This window comes from Rana temporaria, chromosome 3 (genome assembly GCF_905171775.1).
Source record: "Rana temporaria chromosome 3, aRanTem1.1, whole genome shotgun sequence".
In the NCBI taxonomy this organism is placed as follows: domain Eukaryota; kingdom Metazoa; phylum Chordata; class Amphibia; order Anura; family Ranidae; genus Rana; species Rana temporaria.
Window position 1 is genome coordinate 68272651 of NC_053491.1, and position 18950 is coordinate 68291600.

Consider the following 18950-nt stretch of genomic DNA (forward strand, 5'->3'; position numbering starts at 1 on the left):
TTGCAGAGTAGAATAATCAAAGAGAGACGCTGCCCCAAGGTCCTAGTGCACAAAAAGGATGGTAGTTTACGGTTTTGCATGCACTATCACAAGCTCAGCACCTGTACCCATTGGGATGCCTACCGCCTGCCTTGGGTACAAAAATCGCTCATGGCGTTATGTCAGACCTGCTATTTCTCCAACCTGGACCCGGATAGCGGGTATGGGCAGGTCCTAGTATGAGAATAGAACAGGGAAAGACAGTCTATGTCACTCAGCTGAGGCTTTTTAAATTCAATCTCATGCCATTAGGTCTGAGTAATGCTCCCAGCACCTTTTAATGATTGATGGAACAATGTTTGGGGGACTATAACTTTGAGACAGTGCTGATCTATCTGAATGACATTATTATGTTTTCCAAAACCTTTGTAAAACCACATTCACCACCTGGACCTGGTGCTAGCGAAAATCCCACACATAGGATAGCACTATTTGCTTCTAGGGGCAAAAAAAAAAACACTTAAAAGTAAGCTAGTTTGCTTGGAGCCTATAAGTGAGAAAAACATAAGCAGGTGAGATGAAGAGTGAAAAGGACAGCTTGATCAATATTTACAGTACATGTGAGGTGAGAAATATATATGAGGGACTTCCTGTGAATACATTGTAACGCCCCCTTACTTTCAGTATGGGCACTACGCTAAAGTTAGTGGGGAATGGGAGAGTTATTTTTCTACCATTCAAAATTTGCTAAATTTGGGCTGCTGTCATTCCTGAACTGTCCTGTAGGTCAGTCTGCGCTCCAGGGATGTAGTTCCCATCCCTGGGCGGCAGTTGGCGCTAGAGGGGTTCTGGCAGAGCTGCTTTTCCCCAGCAGCCAATAAGAGGAGTTTTCCCTGCATGCTGGGGGAGAGTATATCTGTGGCAGACGCTATTTTCTTTGGTTCTTCGCGGGTTCCAGGTTCCAGGTGCGGCACCCACCTTCAGGGTATGCGCATTCCAACGGACCCCGGTGATGGCCTACCAGGCCAGGGTCATACGCTACGCGGAGCTCCAGTTTGCTGAAAGGGGCCCCAGTGATTTGCTGGGTCCCCAGTTTGACTGAGGAGATTCCAGGCTGTGTGTCGTTCGATGGGGGGTCGGCTTGAGGAGAACCCGGAGGCAGGTTGTCCAACAGGGCTTGAATGAACCATCGGGGATCTGGTGACCGGAATGTTGACAGGTACACTATTAGCTGTCATCCGGTGACCTATGCTTAATCTACTGGGAGGATTCGCTCAAATCTCAATCCATCCATTTAGCTCATTCAAGTAATTGGCCTGTGGCAGAGGCCCTAGAGCCAGGTGTGTGGCAGAGGCCTGTTCCTCCCAGAAATCTAAAGTGACACTTCGGCTGCCAGACTTGGGGCAGAAGTCTGTCCGGGGGCACTTCACCCACTCTGGCTAGAGTGGCGACAAATTGTGTTTATTACTACTGTGTTACTGAGAGCAGGATTGCTCGGTTCATATCCAGGCCTGATACTGCAAAGTTCTCTCTTGCTTCATCAACCTTTTTCTCCTCATTTGATGTTGATGTTGGCCATGTTGGGCCTGGAAATAAATCATTTGAAAAAACCTTATTCAATGACTGGACATTCGCTCACTACTCTAAGCTACTCTACTTATCAACTACACCCCTAGACAACACTGAGGTAACTTAATACGCTGATCCCAACAACAACCAGCGGCTCCTCCAGGGGTAGCGCTACAACATTATAGGCAAAGCATAATAATATTTGTTTCTCAAGTTGTTCTAAGTTTTCCCTTGGCTTTGGAAAGCAACTTACAGTATACAGATCCTGATTATTCAGTGGAAACATATGTGTACCCTTTTCAGGGACAACCATAATAAAAATAAATCTGTAAACAGGATAGAAAAATTAATTAAACTTAATGTAACTGTGAGGGTTTACATACACTTTGTGAACTGGAAAAAACATTATCATGATGGCTTAAGTGCTGTGGACCTAGATACTGCAACTTTAACTGAAGAGCTATTGCAGTACACTTACCAAACATGACAGATGCAGTGTTTCTAATGCTGCTACAATACCTATGTGGTGACATATCCACTGCCATGTCATGGACAGATTTCTCACTAATAACAATTGTGGCATTCTGCCATCCTAACACACATTTCTACTACTGGGCACCATTTCAGCTGCCTCATAAAAATGGCCTTTAGGTCACACCACTTCCCAAGTGACCTCACCAAATCAAGACATAAAGGTGTGTCCAGGCCTGGAGAAATCTAGCTTCTGTCACTGTGCCATACCAAAATATAAAGGGAATCTCTAGCAAACACAGTTACAGTATGCAATTCTGAATAGTTAAGAAAATGTAGCTGTTCTTTTTGAGTCTGGTCAAAAAGAGTCAATCATTAGTTCCATGAAATATTTAACAGACATTCCCCATCAAATCATTCCACTGTATTATGAAGCACATTCATTGTTATTATTCATTGATACATCAGACCTTGCAAAACAAATTGGCCGACATATGTTCTTGTTTAAGTTCACCTAAACCTGTGAATCTTTTGATTGTTCATGATTTTTTACAGAGGCAGAAACTGCTATATAGTCTAAGAATATTTTGCTGCAAACAACATTTTAACACAATTTACCACAGAAAATGTAAAACATTTTTAACAAGCAAACTTTAAATATACCGGTCAATTACAACTTTATAATCAGGCTCTTAGTAATATATTATGTATAGGGATATGTTCATCAACCTAGCAGAGCGTAAAGCCTTAACATATAATAAGTAAGCTGTCTATATCTGATAAGAGGAAAAAAAAGAAGTCTCAATAAGATCATCAGTTATATTTTAGGGTCTTTTATCGACTGACCCCGTTAAACTTTCGCCACATCATCCCTTGAGTAAAGAGGAAATTTCTTCTCGGCTATCCTGTTTAGTTTGGGAAACATTATCGCACGTTTACTAAACTGCTTTAAGGCGCAAAATAAAAATGCAAAATCATTTCACCCCATCATTTTACCACAGGCAAGAGTGACTAAATAAAAAATAAAGTATATCTAAGGACTTAGAACTTTTTCTGTAAAGAAGCTTAGCCTTGCTTTGGCTTGCCAAGCCCCACCTGCACAGTTGCATTAGACAACAACATTCACATCACCTGAATTACAGAAAAGATGGATCCAGAATAGCAATTAAGAGTGAAACTGAATATGTAATGCTGCATTTTACTTAAAGATCTACTTGATATATATAATATAAATCATAAATTATACACACACTATTCAATTATATTTCTTTCTCAATCATAGCAAGTGACTTAAGCGATCAGAGCTGTTACTTACATATAGCTTAACCGGCCAGTTTGTATCATTCATGGCAATAACTGAAGCAGTGCTGAAATTCCTGAAAACTTGACGGCTTGAGTTTTTGCATGTATTGTTAAATTGATATTAATACAAAAACTGCATGCACTGCAATGTGCTGCAAAGTATAGGGGACAGAAATTCTACTACCCAATTCTACCAGACTACTGTTAAAAAAAAAAACTGTGTCGTTACAAAGGCAAACAGTGCCAGAGGCATAATTGTGGCTAATGCAGTGGAGCTAATCATGACGTGGTTAAGAGAGTAAGGTCTGCTTATTCAGGCATAACTACTCCATGGATTTAACCTATTTATTCCTACAGGCTACACAGAAATACCTTTAAAGGAGAATTCCAGTCTTAAAATGAATTTTTTGCAAAGGATTATACAGCTATTAGCGAACATAAATCCTATCTGCTAAGAGCTTGCGCTCCTCACCCAGTATTGCTGTTGTGTAGCAGACTACAATGCTGCCAAAAACTCTTGTTGTTTGTAACATTTTCGTATGTACAGTATTTCAGTGCACTGTGGGTATTCTTAAATTATCCAATGCACTAAATGTACTTTTTAAGTCACTCTGTAACTAAGATAAAAAAAAAAAAGAATTAAAGCGGAGTTCAAGGCTCCTTCAGAAAAAAAAAATACTGTAGCTGCTGACTTTTAATATTAGGACACTTACCTGTCCACAAATCCAGCAGTGTCTTTACCCAAGCCGATTTTTCAATTGGCTCTTGGGTGCTGCCACCACCATTTTGGGTAAGGGAAACCGGCAGTAATGCCTTGCGGCTTCACAGTCAGTTCTCTACTGCGTGAAGCATGCTACGCTTTGTGAACGGCCAGGTGGCAGGGGAAGGAGGAGGACGCCGAACTTCTGGATGAGTTTGCCACAGCGAAGTCAGCCGGAAATGGGAGCCGGTACCTGTCAAAACCAGGAACACACTCCCGTCTCCGCCCCAAAAGGTGCCAAATGTGGCAGTGGAGGGGCAGGAAGGAGGCAAAAAAGTGGAGCTTCCACAATTGGGTGGAGCTCCGCTTTAAGAACTGTTATCTGCAAAGAAGTTTCTGAATTTCCTCATTTATATGCTTGATTCAGTGTTAAACCAGAGACAACCTTTAACCCCTTCCTTCCCTTCGCCCCTTAGTTATTTTTTTGCAGATTGTTTTAATCAATATTATCTTTTTATTAAAAAAAAAAATGTTTTAATTTTGTTTTTTTTGTTTTGCAGTGATACATTAAAATTATTTTAAGCAATACAAACAAACGCCACTGCCCTCGCCTATAACTGACCTTTGCAGCAAGGAGCACATGGAAGAACAACATATGCAAAACAAAATCAAAGAAATTCCCAGATCAGCCTTCAACCAACCAAATTATCCTGTCTAACAGTATGCGTTAAAAACCGGGGGTTTAGTTTGCACACATTTGAAAATACATGCATAACCTACAGAGCCCCTTCACGGCACCCCAGTATTTAATGTAGTCCTACCTCTAAATTTGCCACAGTGTAAGCACATGCATTATAATGTATAGGCAGAGGGCAGGTTCGCCTGGAGGGAGCCCACCACTCCTTAAAGGCACAGCACATAGCACAATGGCAGTAAAGGTGTCCAGTGTTTCCCCTCACCAATATTACATCAGTAAGGAGGGGGTGGGCTACCTCCAGGCTCACCTGCCCTCTATCTGTCCGTTAGAATGCATATGCTTCTGCTAAGGAGGCTCTCATAAATTTACAAGAGTTGAGACTGCAGATAATATTGGGATGCCTTATAGCGGCCCTACAGATTATGCATGTATTTGCAAATGTGCGCTAACTAAACCCCTATTTTTAACGCAAACTGTTAGACACGATAGACCGGTCGGTTGCAGACTGGCTGGTGAGTTGAGCTGGAAGTTTTCTATAGTTTTGTTTTACACTATGCACAAGGGTGCAAAGTTGAGCTCTGGCATGGTAGGCAGACAAGAGGGTAGCTGTGGACTGGGTGAGAAAGGGGTAGCTATGGACCGGGGCACAAGAGGGGAGCTGTGGACTGGGGGAGGAGGGGATAAGAGGGGAGCTGTGTGATAGGGGAGAAGAAGGGAGCTGTGGGCTGGGGAAGAAAATGGAGCTGTGGACTGGGGAAGGAGGGGATAAGAGGGGAGCTGTGTGATAGGGAAGAAGAGGAAGGAAGCTGTGGGCTGGGGAAGAAAATGGAGCTGTGGACTGGGGGACAATAAGGGGAGTTGTGGGATTGGGAGAAGAAGAGAGGTGTGGGATGGGGGTGAAGAGAAGAGATGTGGGCTGGGGGAGAAATGGAGCTGTGGACTGGGGGACAAGAGGGGGGCTGTGGACTGGGGGAGAAGAAGGGAGCTGTGGACTGGGGGAGAAGAGGTGAGCTGTGAATTTTTTCTGTGCCTTATGTGACACACCTCAGCACTGCACAGTATGCACTCCTGAGCCCTGTGTATTATACACTCCTGAGTGCGGTACTCTCTGGCAACAATGCAGGATGGAATTGTAATTAATAACAAAGGGCACAAATAGATATTAAATGTTTTTAGGAAGTTTTAAATGTTTGTTTTTTTTGGTGGTGGGGGGTTAAAATCACTCTTGAGATTTTTGCTGAAACCTGTCACATAGGCCAGATCCTCCAACATGAACAACATCATCAGGTACAAAGTATTTTTCAAAGCCCAAACGAAAATTGAAAGCAGGCACAGCCTGAGTAGAAAGCCCAATCTCCTGCCAGCAGCAAATGACGACCCTTGTTTTCTGCGTGGAAGCAGTGGTCTCACTACAGAGGTTCAACATGCCCCCTGGTGAGTCAGACCTATAGCTATGCAATCAGCAGGGGGTATTATCTTTGCTGACTGCAGAGCTCTAACCCTAACTAAGCAGGCGGTATGCTGGACTTGCAGAATGATCACTGCTTCCACACAGAAAGTATTCTGTAAGCCTGGCTGTTGTCCATGGTGTCCTTCCCCTCAATCAAGCAATGGTCTCTGTCAGCATCCATGGTGCTCTCCGGTGTTTCATAACATCTGCCTCTCTCCCTCTAAGGTGTGGTGATGAGCTGTCTGCTGACAGCCTATAGCACATTCAGTCTCTCTGAATTTCCTCTACACTCTCCTTCTCAGCCTGACAAAAGCAACAGGAATCAACCTCTTTTCTGAGCCCCAATGCTTTGTGGGTTCTAAAGTTTTCTCCTCCCATCCTTTCCAAGTCAGCACAGTGTATGTGAAACTACACACCCTGCAATCCTAGCAGTCCATATTATGTGTGTATTCCTATTGGGTAGATAGTGGGCTCAACATCAGCTGCCCACAGTTGCTCTTGAAGCTGCGCCCATGATAGCCAGGTCCATATAGCTAGGATCCCCACACCCCCCCCTTCCCTTTAGAATGTAAGCTCTACGAGCAGGGCCCTCCTGTACTTTCTGTATTGAACTGTACTGTAATTGTGCTGTCCCCCCTCTCCATTGTAAAGCGCTGCGTAAACTGTTTACGGTATATAAACTGTGTATAATAATAAAAATATAGCTGCTCTTCCCCTGTCAGTGCTGCAGACCGGGCTACAAGTGTATTCTGACAGCAGTGGGTGCAGCTGTCAAAATACAATGTCCCAGCAGGTGAGATCACGTCAATCACTTCAGGTCACATAACATTTACATAAAACATGCCCCCCTGTTCCACATTTGAATTAAGCAGGCTTACGCCGGCTTATTTACGCTACGCCGCCGCAACTTACTGAGCAAGTGCTTTGAGAATACTGCACTTGCCCGTCTAAGTTGCAGAGGCGTAGCGTAAATAGGATACGCTACGCCGGAACAAAGATACGCTCTTCTACGAGAATCTGGCCCCTTGTGCGTAAACTAGGGTATGTGAATACAACATTCTTCTTTGTTGCCAATATTGCAATATGCGTAAACCTGTGTATAAGCGTAAATTTCTGCACTAAAATGTAAATGTTCAATTTTTGTTTTATGGCTCTGTACTCATCACTGTTTCATTGATTTACTGTATACACAGCTGTGTGCATTGTTCCATAGACAACAATACATCCATATTTAGATAAGTAAAAAATGTGTCAAATAGTGTATGCTTTAAAGGGGTTGTAAAGTTTGTTTTTTATGATCTAAATAGGTTCCTAAAAAACCTTGCCACACAGAGTTAATCCAGCTCTGAGCAATCTTCTTTTATTGTTCAGTGAAATAAAACGGACTTACAAAGAAAAACCTTAGACCGTTCCGCCCCCTTGCTGTGAGTGACAGGTTATTTACATATCCCATGCACTAGCCTGAGACAGAGGCACATCCTGTGTAAAAAGTTCACAATTCACATCCCTTTCCCCTCCCCTCCTCTCCCTTCCAGCTCTCCCAGGATTGGCTGCATCTACTGTATTTTGACTGGATGTTTCTCATCATGGGGTGTGATCCACAGTTCAGTGTGATGAGGAAATGCATGTATATTGCAGTGAAAACACAGAACAGAAAGCAGAATATACACAGACAAGTGATCTGATTTAGGTTAGATGTATCTAGTGAGAGCTGGGCAGAGGAGAAGCTCGAGTGATTTGATTGTTATATTGCAGTGTGTGTGTCTGAGGTCACCCGATCACAGTTGCAACATCAGGTTATTTACATATCTCATGCACTAGCCTGGAGACAGGCATTATTTTTTCTGAAGTCATGTGGTTACATTTCTGGATTTTTACTGGATGTTAGGGATCATAGCAGAATTTAGTGTAAGGAAAACACAAGAGAAAATGCACGTTGACAAGGGGAGTATAGAGGTGGGCGGGAATCTACTGACATCACGACTCCACCCACCGAGCTCCAGACAACAGACCCACCCACAGAATCTGCAGTTTTTCGGGTCTCATAACAGACAGAGGGGAGACATTTGACAGGTAAGGATACATGCAGGAGGCATCTATATCCTTATAGATCAGCACTATGGCAGTAGTTTAGAAAGGATGAGAGTGGGTTTACACTTTAAGCTAGTGCATTGTTGGTTCACTTACCTTTTCCTTCAATTTCCCTTCTAAATATTTATTTTCTTTGTCTGAATTCCTCACTTCCTGTTCCTCCTCACTAAGCTTGCCCTCATCATCCGAGCCGTTCTGGCTGGTTCACAGCGTCTCCCCGCAGGCATGTAGTCCCAAGGGAGGGGTCGAGCACGCTGACTTACCCCCATCCAGAACAGCTCAGATGATGGGGACAAGCTTACTGAGGAGGAACAGGAAGTGAGAATTTCAGACAAAGAAAAAAAAAACATTTAGAAGAGAAATCGAAGTAAAAGGTAAGGGAACCAACAATGCACTAGCTTAAAGGAACCTATTTAGAAAATAAAAAATGAACCTTTACAACCCCTTTAATAATAGCTACAAATTTTAATTTCCATGGGCTCTCAACAGGTTTACTTTAAATCCCAAATATACAAAGATCATGTTGTTCTGCCATAAACACTGCTTCGTTTTGAACCATATTGCAGGATAAAGCAACAACAAGCTAATACATTGTATATAAAAGTACTTACTAGTCTGGTGATAAGTGCGTATCATATCATCCTCATGTCTCTTATAATTCTTTTGCAAGCTTTTATATTGTGTTTTGTCTGACGACAAAAGGTCTTTGTGGAAACAAAAGAACAAGTGTCCTACCCTCTTCAAATATAAAAATACATTTCCACGTGGATTCGATTTGTTGATAAAATACTTAGATCACACAATATTCCAGTGTTCTACACTCAGCAAAACATTTTATTCTGTATTGTTCTTGCTCACCTTAGACCAACCCACACTAACACTCCTGACTTGTAGAGAACAAACAAAGGTCAGCATGTGCTGCCTGTTGACTTTCCTGCATTTGTTCCATGTCACTACCTATTAAAAAAGAAAGTGTTTCATTTTAAAAATGCACAAGATATCTTGGTTTTAATCACAATGGTTATAATCTCTACTATTTTTATAGAGCTGTTAAATAATTTATTCATATAGAAATGCCATATTCTGTAAGAGCAGTAAAATTAAATCCATAGAAATAAAATGTGCTGTTCTATGTATTTTATATACTCGAGTATATGCCAAGTTTTTCAGCACATTTTTTTGTGCTGAAAATGCCCCCCTCGGCTTATACTCGAGTCACCTTTTTGCGCCTGATCTCCCAGACTTTGGGGATCAGGTACCGGCCGTTCGTAGGTCCCCTGAACCCCAAACTTGGCACACATGTAGCCCACTATTCCTCTACAAGTGTGCAAAGTTTGTTGTCTAGGGGACCTTCGGCTGGGGAGCACCGATTTTTCAAAGCCGGGCACCCCTCCCATGTTAAACGTCAGTTTAGTCATGGGCATAGTGAGGCATGGGCACAGTGAGGCATGGGCACAGTGAGGCATGGGCAAAGTGAGGCATGGACACAGTGAGGCCCTGTACACACGACCGGTTCATCCGATGTGAATGGTCCGACGGACCGTTTTCATCGGTCCACCGCTGAAGTGGCCTGATGGTCTGATGTGTGTACACACCATCAGTTCAAAAACCGATCGGGTCAGAACGCGGTGATGTAAAACACACGACGTGCTGAAAAAAATGAAGTTCAATGTTTCCAAGCATGCGTCAAATTGATTCTGAGCATGCGCAGGTTTTGAATCAATGCTTTTGTGTACTAACCATTCGGTTTGGCCCGATCGGTCAGCGGTCCATCGGTTCGATTTTAAAGCAAGTTTTAAAATTTTGGTCCGAAGGACAAAAGACCGATGAGCCGTACACGCGGTCGGTTTGGACCGATGAAACTGAACCTCGGTCCATTCTCATCGGTTTTGACCGGTCATGTGTACGCGGCCTCAGGCATGCACATGGACACAGTGAGGCAAAGTGAGGCACAGTGAGGCATGCAGATGGACACCCTAGGCTTATACTCGAGTCAATACATTTTCTAATTGTTTTGTGGTAAAATTGGGTGCCTCGGCTTATATTTGGATCGGCTTATACTCGAGTATATATGGTAAGTATATATGGTAAGTGTATTCTTTAGGTAGAAACATTTTTGATAGTTTTAATTTACTAAATAATATTTGCACAGAAAAGCAAAATGTATTTTCTGGACCCCCTTAGACCCTCTTCCTATCCCCATCCCCTCTAATGCCCTTAAATTCTTTCAGAATTATGTTCTGTGTTACGTTTAGGCTGACAAAAGGTCATGTACAGTATATCAAAATATACTTTGCACATATACAAGAAACAAGGAGGCTTGGGTGTTCCAAACTTCTCCAAATACGTCTTAGCACAATGGATAATCCCACTAACCTCCCTTTATGCCCCTCAACATGCCCCCTTATGAGTCGATCTTCACTGCTCCCCAGTCTCCCTTCATTCACTACCATGGCTCCCTCCAAAATCTAGGCCTCCATCTATAAGCCGTTTAATGATTCATATGCTCTGAATCTGGGATTCTACTAAGAATTCTAGCAAATTAATTTTGCCACGCCTATCCCTCCTCCCTCTTTAAGGTAATCCCCTATTAACCTCTGGCCTTCAGTCTCCCAGTGCTTTCACTGGTGGTCCTCCCATAAATTCCATTACGTGTACTCTTTTATTGATGGTCGCTCTGCTTACACCTGGGTGGAAATCAGAGAAAATGAAGGCCGGGTACACACGAACAAACATGTACGGTGAAAGCGGTCCGTCGGACCGTTTTCACCGTACATGTCTGCCAGAGGGCTTCTGTACGATGGTTGTACACACCATCGTACAGAAGTCCGCGCGTAAACAATACGCTGGGCGTGTCCGCGTCGTGGGCGGGCCTGCCATTTAAAGGCTTCCACGCATGCGGGCGCCTGGACATGTACGGTAGGTCTGTACTGACGACCGTACATGTCGGAGCGGGCAGGATTCCAGCGGACGGTTTTAAAACACGTCCAGGAATATTTGTCTGCTGGGAAAAGGCCCGGCGGGCAAATGTTTGCTGGAATTCGGCCCGCTCGCGCCCACACACGACCGAACATGTATGCTGAAACTGGCCCGCGGACCAGTTTCAGCATACATGTTTGGTCGTGTGTACGGGGCCTAACAGGCCACTTCCTCTGCTTATTACAAATTAAGCATTGGTAAACTATATTGCTCACTCACCAACAAAGACCTGACTTTTACATTTTTTACTCTTTGAGCATATTTGTTAACGTGCACCTTTTACATCTAGACGTATCTCTATTGTCTAGTCCCAGTTGAACAATATCAATAGCCCTACTAGCCATCCTACATTTCTAAGTGGGAAGAGGATCTTAAATGTACTGGGGCCAAGAAAGTTTGGCTGAAAATTTGGAATAGAGTAGCCTCCTGTTCCATTAATATTCTTACACTAAAACCAGCCTTTAAGACCGTTTTGAGATGATATATGGTCCCATCTCACTTAGCGCATCTCCACCCATTCTCCACCAGCATCTGTTTCCATGGTTGTTCTGTTTCAGGGTATGTTCTTCACACATGGTGGGCATGCCCTATGCTCTCTAGGTTTTGGGCAAAATTTGGTAAACTCTTACAATCCTTATTGAATTGTCCCTTCTCTGGAGATCCTTGGTTCATCCTAATACACTTATAGCCCCCCTAGGATCACAAGATCTCAATTTAAAATTAGCCACATGTTTTACTGGCATTAAAACAGACTATAGCAAGAGCTTAGAAAAAGCAGTTTATTTCCTTTACAGAAGTCTACCACTGCATAGACCGAGAGGAAGGAAGCAGAAAGGGAAGCACCAGCTAAGTGTAGTATCCGGGTTAAAGGTTTTAATATAATGTTTTTTAAAACATTCATTAGAAGTAAATAATACAAATGCTCATCTGGTGACAGTATCTGTGGATGTGAATCCTCCTAAAACCATCCTGCAGGACCGCTGTCATCTGTTCCGGCTGCTGGGCAGGGAGATGGCTGACTTGGGAGCCTGGAGGAGCTCCAGGAAGCCACACTGACCAGCTTGGAACACACAGTGGAAGTGACATCACTGGAAGGATAGGAGGTACCAGACGAGAAGGGAGGCAAGGCTACGCACTTGGGACATTTGGCTCCATCTACAGGCCGGGTCCATAAAGCAAGGCCCATAAAGACATGGATGAGCGAGTTTGGGGCGGAGGAACTTGACTGGCCTACACAGAGTCCTGACCTCAACCTGATAGAACACCTTTGAGATAAATAAGAGCAGAGACTGCAAGCCAGACCTTCTCGTCCAACTTGATTGCCTGACCTCACAAATGCGCTTCTGGAAGTATGGTCAAACATTCCGATAGACACACTCCTACAGTAAACCTTGTGGAAGCCTTCCCAGAAGAGTTGAGGCTGTTATAGCTGCAAAGGTTGGGCCAGCTCAATATTGAATCCTATGGACTAAAGCCTCGTACACGAGATGGACCCCCCGATGCCGATCCCTTGATCGGTGCAGGTCCCGCGCCGCCATTCACACTAAGGGAAACAGGCAATGAAGCCTTACAGATTCACTGCCTGTTTCCTACTGTGCATGCGCGAGTCTCGCGCCGACTTGTGAATGAGCGGCTGCTCTCTGGGATTACACACAGTTCCCAGAAAGCAGCACATCCCATTCACTAGAAGAGGATGCAGAAGAAGACAGACCGCGGTTACGGAAGAGGCAGATTAAGGACTTCCACATAGCAAGAGGTATTTCGGGCGAGTATAATTTTTTTTAAGATTTTTTTTTAAGATTTTTTGTAAAAAAAAAAAATCTGGGTGGATCTCCACTTTAAGGCCTAGTACACACGAGAGGATTTATCCACGGATACGGTCCACCGGACCGTTTCCGCGGATAAATCCTCTCGAGGATTTGCGAGGATTTTGATCCGATGGAGTGTACTCACCATCGGATCGAAATCCGCAACGGAATCCAAGATCAATCCGTTGGGATGGATTCAAGCGGATAGATTTTAAAGCATGTCTTCAAATTTTTATCCGCTTGAAATCCATCCCAGGGGATAAAAATCAGCGGAAACAGATCCGCTGGATTGTACACACAAGGGGATCTATCCGCTGGAGCCGGTCCGCGGATCAATTCCAGCGGATGGATCCTCTCGTGTGTACGGGGCCTCAGGCAGGTGCCCCAATACTTTTAACAGTATAGTGTATATATTTATATATATATTGTATATGAGATTGTCATTATTTTGCCTCCTAGGTTGCAGTGCACTCAAAAAATAAACATTATTTATTTAATGGTGATTATGGAACATATGAATTTTAATTAGTGAGTTCTAATGTTCCAAGGGCACATTAGAAGAATATAAAAAGACATACTGTGATTGGGTTGATTTTCTATGCTTTCGGTGTATGGACTTAAATTGTCACTTTAATTTGTGGCCTGGATCTGCAGCTGTATTGTGCACGGTGTCATAAAATACGATTTTTTATTCCTGCAGAATTGGAGGGGTGTATAGCACGTTGGAAAGAAATATACTTCAGACTCTTTTAACATGTGATGGCTGCTCCATAGATTTAACTATAAATCTATTACTATATGAGATGTGCCGTCATAACCAAGAAGGAATCTAAATGCTACCATAAAAAATAACTGATGATCAACCATAGCATTGACCTCGACAGCCCATCCACCCACCTACAAAAAAAAAATGTAATTTACTGGGCAATATTATGAGCTTTAGCAGTTTCCAAGAGATGTTAGCACTTGTGACAAAATAAAGTATGTGTTTAGAATTCATACAACTATACCATTAAACAAACTTTTCATAATTTGAGTCAGTGCCCAGAGAAGGTGGTGTTGCTGATAGCAGCTTGCAAAACATAGAATTCACCTTCCTGCGGTAAATAGGAAAAAAAAGTCTTATTTTCACAATCTTTTCTAATTAATGGAAAGAGCTGTGCAGTGAGGTGGACTGTCTCTTTTGATGGGCAGTTCACAGCTGCTGTGCAGCTCACAGTGAACAGAAGTACAAAAAAAAGAAAAGGCGCCCTTTGACCCCACCTTGCTGTGGGTCACGGACCAGCTGGAGGGGGTCACAAAGAACATGCCACGTGCTATGTCATTTTCTAGTAGGATCCACTTTTTATTTGACCATAATGTTTTGTTTTATGGATTAGCAATCAGTGTACTTCAATTCCTCTCCCGATGCGTTGGTTAAACATGGATTTCAGCTCTGACACTGAAAAACTATATCAAAAATCAACTGAGGTTACCTGTCAATCAGCTTTGGCAAAGTTTCACATTAATAAATGATATCACTATAAAAAGACATGGAACATATCCATCTTATAGGCAATCAATCATAATTCTATATTTAAATAATTTTTATTTTAAATTAAAGAAATTAAAAATAAAGTTTTATTAATTTAACCTCTTACTTATTATGTGATCAGACTTATCCGCGTACACACGACTGTTATTCACGTCATGTAAAAAAAACAAAGTTTTTCTCAACGTGATTCCTCTCAAGCCTGCCTTGCGTACACACGATCGTGAAAAAAAAAAATGCTCGAGCAAAGCGTGGTGACGTACAACACGTACGACAGCACTATAAAGGGGAAGTTACATTCGAATGTCGCCACCCTTTGGGCTGCTTTTGCTGATTTTGTGTTAGTAAAAGTTTAATGAGAGACAATTCGCGCTTTTCAGTCTTCGTGCTTTTCAGTCTTCGTGCTTTTCAGTCTGTTACAGCGTGGCAAATGTGATATCTCCATTACGAACGCTAGTTTAACCAGAACAAGCGCTCCTGTCTCATAACTTTCTTCTGAGCATGCACGTTTTTTCCCCCTCGTTAAATCGTACACAACTGTTTTTCACGACATGAAAAAGAACGAAGTGAAAAAGGACGAGAAAAAATAGAGCAGGTTCTATATTTTTAACAGGCATTTTTCTCATCATGAAAAACGGTCGTGTGTACGCGGCATAATTCTATATAAGAAAAATATAAAGCGCGCTACCTCGACCACCCTTCTTGCCGGACACAAGCGTATGCAAGTGGGTGATCTATAATGATATGAGTGAAAGGCTGGCTGCTATGTCTGTGAGCGACCTATAATTGCCACTAGGGTGCAGCATGCAGCCACCTCAAAATCCCACACCTGTGATGGTGATAGTGATTTACAAGTGAAAACAAAAAACAAACAAAAACACTTGGATCAAAAAGACATTAGCTAAATATGAACTTTGGCTATGAATGAGTTAATAGTCCAAAATAATAACAGCTGAAAGTCCGTTAGATAGCAGGTAGTATGTCAAACACCCGTGCATCTGTGCCACATTATAGATTGATTGTAAACGTGTCCAAAGGAATACGTGATCTCCTCCACCAAACTGGCAGGCCCCTGGAAGAAGTAATTTTTTTACGAAGCGGATGTAGGGCGAGCGGCGCGCTGTCGTCACCCAAGAAGCTCCTGACGTTCTCCCAGTGGACGAGTGCCTGAGAGTTTTGTGTACCGGCCAGCACATTAGATTCAAGGCAAATTTTAAACTGCATAACTGTAAGTGCAATTTTAACTTTTTAAATACATTTCTATACATTTAACGCACTATGTGGAGCTGTCACTGTTTCTTACATGGTGGGCAATGATACTGCTGAAATTTCTTGAAGAACGAGATCCAATAGGACCGCATATCCGAAACTGTGAGATTGGGACCTATTATATGCTGTTTCTGATCCCCTGTAATAAGGGATCGTGGGAATTCGGTAAGAGGCCAATTTATAAGTTTGGTAGAGGAGATCACGTTTTCCTTTGGACACGTTTACAATCAATCTATAATGTGGCACAGATGCACGGGTGTTTGACATACTACCTGCTATCTAACGGACTTTCTGCTGTTATTATTTTGGACTAATATCTCATTCATAGCCAAAATTCATATTTAGCTAATGTCTTTTTAATTTAAATGTTTTTTTTATTTTCAAAGGTGTAAACATACATGGAAAACATATTGCAGTTATACATCCGTTATTCGATGTAGGTGGGTGTCAAAAGAACAACAATAGTAGACATTCCCACTACACGACAATACATCAATAAATGCATCACAAGAGGTACAGTTTTTCATTTCTTCAGATAAGTTAGCAAGCAATCATAACGTTAAGGTCTTATTTTCCAAGGGTCACCCCTATGGGTACTAACTGTGACCCCCAGAGCCAGACCATTGTTACCCCTGCTGCATGTGTTCTCAGAAATAATGCAATACGATATTATGCGGTAGTACTTTGCATATAAAATTGTGTTCCATGTGGGGGAGGGGAATAAACTTTGATATTGAGCATGAGTTGCATGCTTCATATTGCGCATCATAAACAGAAAGCCAAAAAAAAAAAAAAAAAAAACAAATGATGAAACCAAAGAAAAAGGAAAAGGAAAAAGGAGGAACCAGCACCTAATCGTTGAGTGTTCTATTTCAGTATTTATCTAACCCATCAGTATAGGTTCTTATTTTTGTCATACCACTCCACCCATGCCTGCCAATGAGTAATAAATGTGGCATACTTGCCCTCTGACTGGGCCAACATACGCTCATAAGTAAAGTGTAAAGAGGTGGTTCTGACCGCCTCAGCTACTTTGGGACTTTCCCCTGATCTCCAGAGCCTTAGAATGACCAACTTTGCTGCTAGTAATAAGTGAATGATAAATTTCCTAAACGGGGCAGGAATAATTTCTAAACCCAAGTGTAGTATAGCTAGGGAAGGTGATGGGGTTATCGGGAGACCTGTGACCTGTCCTATAATTGCAAAGATGCTGCTCCAATACCCAGCCAATCTCCCACAAGCCCATAGGATATGGAACAATGATCCCACTTGCGAGCATTGCCTCCAACAAAGAGGGGATACCCCTTGACCAAATTTTGCAAGTCTAGATGGAGTGAGATACCACCTCTGAGTAACTTTGTGATATAGCTCCCATAGGTTGGCACTTTTCGTGGCCGAGTGTGTGTGTTGTAGTGCTTTCACCCACTGTTCTTCTATGTAGGAGTCATCTAGATCTTTTTCCCAGGCCAGTAGAGCGTTGTTTTTTTCAAAAAGGGACTTGTTATTAAGCAGGTTGTAGAACAATGATATACCTTTCCCCTTGCTACTTTGAGATGTGAAAAAAGCCTTTGCTTTCCAAAATATTTTGTAGGGTTTATATTGTTTGCTTCTGAGGAGTGATTGCACCCTAAGGAAATTAAATACTTCCGAGTCAGGGAGATCAAATGTGGATTGCAGCTGCTGAAAAGACCTCATGTGCCCCTCTTCCTGAATGTCCGAGACCCATTTCACGCCTCCCTCTTTCCATTTCTGCAGATTCAGGTTGGGCATTATTAACGTTAAAGATGAGATAGGGATATCTAAGTTAACAGTAGGCTTTGAGAGCAACTCCACCGAGGTGAAATCCCTCCAAGCTTTTAGAGTGGCCACCATTGGCGATGCATAATTCGTGCGTGTATCTTTAAGGAAGGGACCTGCCAGTAAAAGTGCTTCCAGGTCGCCCCCAGAGGTTTGATGTTGTTCTAGGGGTCCCCATATTGAAGCGGGCTGTTCTGAGAACCAGCCTTTAGCTTGTGTCAAAACCGCCGCTAGATGGTAGTCAATGAAGGAAGGAACTCCCATGCCCCCTGCTGATTTGGTTTTGCGGAGTTTATGGAAGGCGCTACGTGCTCTCTTACCTACCCAAATATACCTTGCTAGAGCACCCTGTATTTCCCCAAAAAATTTCTTGGGAACTGGAATTGGTACTGTTCTGAACACATATAACACTTGCGGCAATATTTGCATTTTGAAGGCAGCTAGTCTGCCCGACCATGATAGTATGTGTTTACTCAGTGCTTTTGTTCCTTCTTTGACCTTATCTATTAGTGGCAAATAATTGGCATTAAATAGTTGCTCCGGAGAAGCAGTGAGATGGATCCCCAAATAGTCAATCGCTTCATCATTCCATATATAAGGGTAAGTACCTTGCAGAAGAAGCTTGTCTTCTTGCTTCAGACCCAGATCCAATATAAAGGATTTGGTGTCATTTACCTTATAATATGATATTTTACCATAACTTCGAAGCACACAGGAGACCTTGTCCAAGGAAGCCACCGGGTTAGTGAGCATGAGTATAACGTCGTCCGCAAATAGACTAATGACGTGTTTTTTCCCCGCTATAGTAAAGCCATGTATCTCGGGTGACTGTCTAATAGAAGCCGCAAGCGGCTCCATTAGCAGGTTGAAGATGAGGGGTGACAGCGGGCACCCCTGCCGTGTGCCATTCGTAATTTTAAAAGGTTTGGACAGCATTCCCGACGTGTATACCCTTGCCGACGGGACCGAGTACAGGGCCAAAATTGCAGACAATGAATGTTTCGTAAAACCATATTTCTCCAAAGCACACTTCAGGTACATCCAATGCACCCTATCGAACGCCTTCTCCGCATCCAAGGCCAGGAGCAGAGAAGGCGTTCGATTTAATCTTGCCACGTGAGAAATATTAAGCAAGCGCCGCGTGGCGTCCGATGCCTGTCTGCCCTTCGTGAAACCAGATTGGTCTGGGTCTATTAAGGTGGGGAGAATATCTACTAATCGCAAGGCTATCATTTTGGCGTAAATCTTAAGGTCATTGTTTAGCAATGATATAGGACGAAAATTTTGGGGAACCTCCGGTGACTTCC

General features: G+C 42.8%; 1 protein-coding gene across 2 annotated transcripts in view; it reads right to left on the bottom strand.

The window, feature by feature from the left end:
- The window catches only part of WDR72 (WD repeat domain 72), a 364461-nt gene that overhangs the window by 314268 nt on the left and 31243 nt on the right, over positions 1–18950 (bottom strand). The window contains exon 1 of one of the 2 annotated variants that reach the window (XM_040342713.1): positions 3335–3526. The exons of the other annotated variant lie outside the window; for it this stretch is intronic. Coding sequence (XP_040198647.1) covers positions 3335–3367 — 33 coding nt within the window. The 5' untranslated portion in view covers positions 3368–3526. Of the gene's footprint in view, positions 1–3334; positions 3527–18950 lie in introns of those variants that run through there. 2 annotated transcript variants of the gene reach the window in all.